General features: G+C 46.1%; 1 protein-coding gene across 1 annotated transcript in view; it reads left to right on the top strand.

Moving 5' to 3' along the window:
• RTTN (rotatin) overlaps positions 1 to 3,220 on the top strand; it is a 162,450-nt gene that overhangs the window by 59,149 nt on the left and 100,081 nt on the right. Inside the window, exons 20-21 of the mRNA XM_006837552.1 lie at positions 302 to 390; positions 831 to 948. Coding sequence (XP_006837615.1) covers positions 302 to 390; positions 831 to 948 — 207 coding nt within the window. The remainder of the gene's footprint in view (positions 1 to 301; positions 391 to 830; positions 949 to 3,220) is intronic.

Raw genomic sequence — 3,220 nt, 5'->3', positions numbered from 1 at the left:
ACAGTGATAATTACCATCAGTTCAGTGAACTATTAGCAATGTGTGGTTTGTTTACTCTATGACCATTTATTGTTAAGTGCCATCGAGTCAGTTCCAAATTCACGGTGGACCTTGTATAGTGTTTCTGAGGCGTGGTTGGTGAAATGGAATTAAAAGATAATGGGATTTCTCCACAAACTTTTTGAAGCCCTCCGTATTTCAAAACAGTCACAAATTTTTGGATATTTCTATTTCAAAGTATGTTTGTAAAAGAACAGAAAAAAATTCCCTAACTTTTGGTAACCTTTTTGTTTGTTTACAGATATTAAAATGCATGCTGTGGTGAAGAAACTATGCTTAATTGACAAGATAATTGAGTATTTAAACAGATGTGTGTGTCAAGATGGACAGGTAAGTCTGGTGTGTGTGTGTAGACATATATGAAGGGGCTTCAAAAGTCTCTGGAAGAATGGAGTTCAAAGCTAAGGGAATTCTTCCATGAACTCTTAGAAGCCCCCTCACATCTGTAATGTAAAGTTATGTCCAGCTGGATCTGAATGAGGGCTTGGATTTGAAATCTTAGTAGCACCCATGACTTTGTTCATGGTCTGTCTTCTAAAGTGAGGTCTCCGGTAGAGGAACACAGTCTTGACATTTCCACAAGACATGTGAGGGGCAGTATATGCAAAGTTTACTTCCACTGGAACGTTCATTTTAACAGTTAATTACATTTTTAGTTCAGACAATTTTGATGAAAACATCTAACATTTAGAATAAAAGGCTGTAGTTTGTTTTGGCTCTTGTTAGAATTGACGAAAGTGAATCGTTGTTTGTGTCCTGCTCCCCTGCAGGTTATAGAATGTATAATCCAGCCGAGCCTCACCCTCTTCCGAAAAGTGCTGTGTGCCGACCCCGCTCTGCGCGCCTCCTTCTCACAAAGGTCCAGTCTGCTGAGCCTGTTGCTCAGAGGTGAGGACACTCGTGTGTGCCAACCATAGCAGTTTATTCTTTGTAGGTAGCATTCATTTTCCTTATCACCAACAGAAAACAGTGTTTACTAATGAACGTGCCATTGAGAAAACGCCCCCACAGACGAAGACGCCCACTTCTCTTGTCTCACAATCCTGTGTCCGGATAACCCTGTGCTCAGTGACCTTTCTGTCCTTGGGGACCCAGTTATTTATGAAGAGATACTTACCCACCGGTGGCCACTGCGGCCTCCTTGCCAGTATTGTGTCCTCTTGCTCGTTGCCCTGCTGTGCTTACATCCTCTAGTAGGCATCTGATTGTGTCATTTGTCTGGTGGTGTGAGTAGAGGAGTGGGAGCAGGGCCATCTGGAGGAGCCCCCGTGTCTGTCTTACAGTGTGTAAACTGTGTGTGTGTATGTGTTTGTGTGGTGTGTCTAACTCACTGTGGTCCGCTGCCTCTGACTCAGTCTTGTGTTGAGGTGGAGAAAGTCCTTGTGCTTTGGTCCTCGCCTCTCCTCCACTGACTGTCCTCAGTAGGAAACTTGCCCACAGTTTGTGGTACTTTGTCTCCTTGCTTTCACATCTGCTCTAGGGCCAGCCTGCTCAGATGTCTCGCTAGTCCGCTGTCAGTGGGGGTGCTGTACACTAATGAAGTGACCTGGCAGCCTCACCGGAAGCTGGCTCAGCTCAGAGGTGACCAGGTCTGGTGAGGGGCTCCTGCACCAGCGGTTCCTCTGTCACGGGCAGCGGGGATACTTGCAGCTTTCACACTCCACCGCAGGCCTGCTGACTTGGGCCCTGGTTCCCAAGTGATTGGAGAGGCTGAGAGCCACTGCTCGGGGTGTCCTGTTTACCTTGACTCATTTCCCTTGAGATTTAGAAAAAGAAGAATTCTCTATGTTTTGGTTGTGCAGGATATACAGCAGTTTGTGTGTGTGTTCTAGTGACACTGATGGCCGTCACCGTGTGCAAACTTTCTCCCTGGTTTTACACAGTCTCACTGCCCCCGAGTTCCTGTGTAACGGGCGGACAGCATGTATCCGTGGTTCTTTAAAGAACGTGATGCTCAGTGCAGAGACTTTGCACTTGCTAAATAAACTATTGGAGGTTCTTTAACTTTTTGTTGTGAATTGGATGAAGGTGTTCAGAGCAAATCTGTTGTCCACTCAACAGTTCACGCCCATTTTGTTTCATACCCCACAATGCAACCGCACTCTTCCTGCTTACTCTCTGGGTTTTCTGTGTTGTTTCGTCCTTCTTCCCTAACCTTTCTGAATTTTGTCCTTGAGCACATGCTGCCCTTTTGATCTGAAATGGTTAATTATTCTGAGGAGGGCTTACCTCCCCACTGTTACTGTTCTCCTATGTTCTTAAGTGCTGTTCAGTTGGTTTTGACCCATAGCAACCCTGTCTCGGGCTTCTGAGGAGCAGCTGGTGAGCTTGAACCACCAGCCTTGCAGTCAAACAGCTCTGCAGTCTGGCGCATTAACCCGCAGCGCCCCCAGGACTCCATTCTCCTTATAGACTAGGCTATGGTTTGGCTGACAAATTTTTTTTAAAAATATTGTGGATTATGTGATAGTTTACATGGAAGAATATTAGCTTTACATTCATCTTATCGTATATTGTTTCATTTCATGGTTACAATCCCCTCCATGCATCATCAACCAACCAAGTACACCCCACAAGCCTGCCTCCCCGTCATCAGCACACAGCCCCTCTCCTTCTTTGGGTCTAGAGTCCCCAGCTGCTCCATCTCTCCACGTCATTGTCTCTGCCTCCGTCTCTGGCATAACTGCTTCTCTGGGTAGGGTCCTGCTCTCCGCTCTTCTCCCAGGGACCTCTGCTCCTAGACTGCAAAGTTGATCACTCCCCCTCCTTGCTACTACCTTTACATTTCCAACCCTCATAATCAGTTGTAATAGCAATTATTTACTGTTGTATCACAAGAGGCCTATCCCCATCTCCTTTCACTAGCCCCACCCAGACAGATTGGATACTACTCAGAGGAGAGTCTGCCTTCCTCTTCGCCCTCTGGATCTAGGCTCCCTCTTGAAAGCTTTTAAGCCAGTCACTTCTTGTCTTTGTAGCCCCCCCATTTGAGTAGCCAATGTCCAAGTTGCCCATTCCTTTCTGCCCTGTATATTGAGGGGGTGGGAATGGTTTTTGCTATAGAGATTTGTTCCTTTAAGTGCAAATTTACACAGCAAGTTAGATTATCATTCAGTAATCCATACACGTCATGTCTCGTGACTCTCAGGGATCCACACAC

This window comes from Chrysochloris asiatica, unplaced genomic scaffold, assembly GCF_000296735.1.
Source record: "Chrysochloris asiatica unplaced genomic scaffold, ChrAsi1.0 scaffold00021, whole genome shotgun sequence".
Lineage (NCBI taxonomy): Eukaryota > Metazoa > Chordata > Mammalia > Afrosoricida > Chrysochloridae > Chrysochloris > Chrysochloris asiatica.
The sequence above is the reverse complement of the archived record's forward strand: the minus strand, read 5'-3'. Positions and strand labels throughout refer to the sequence as shown.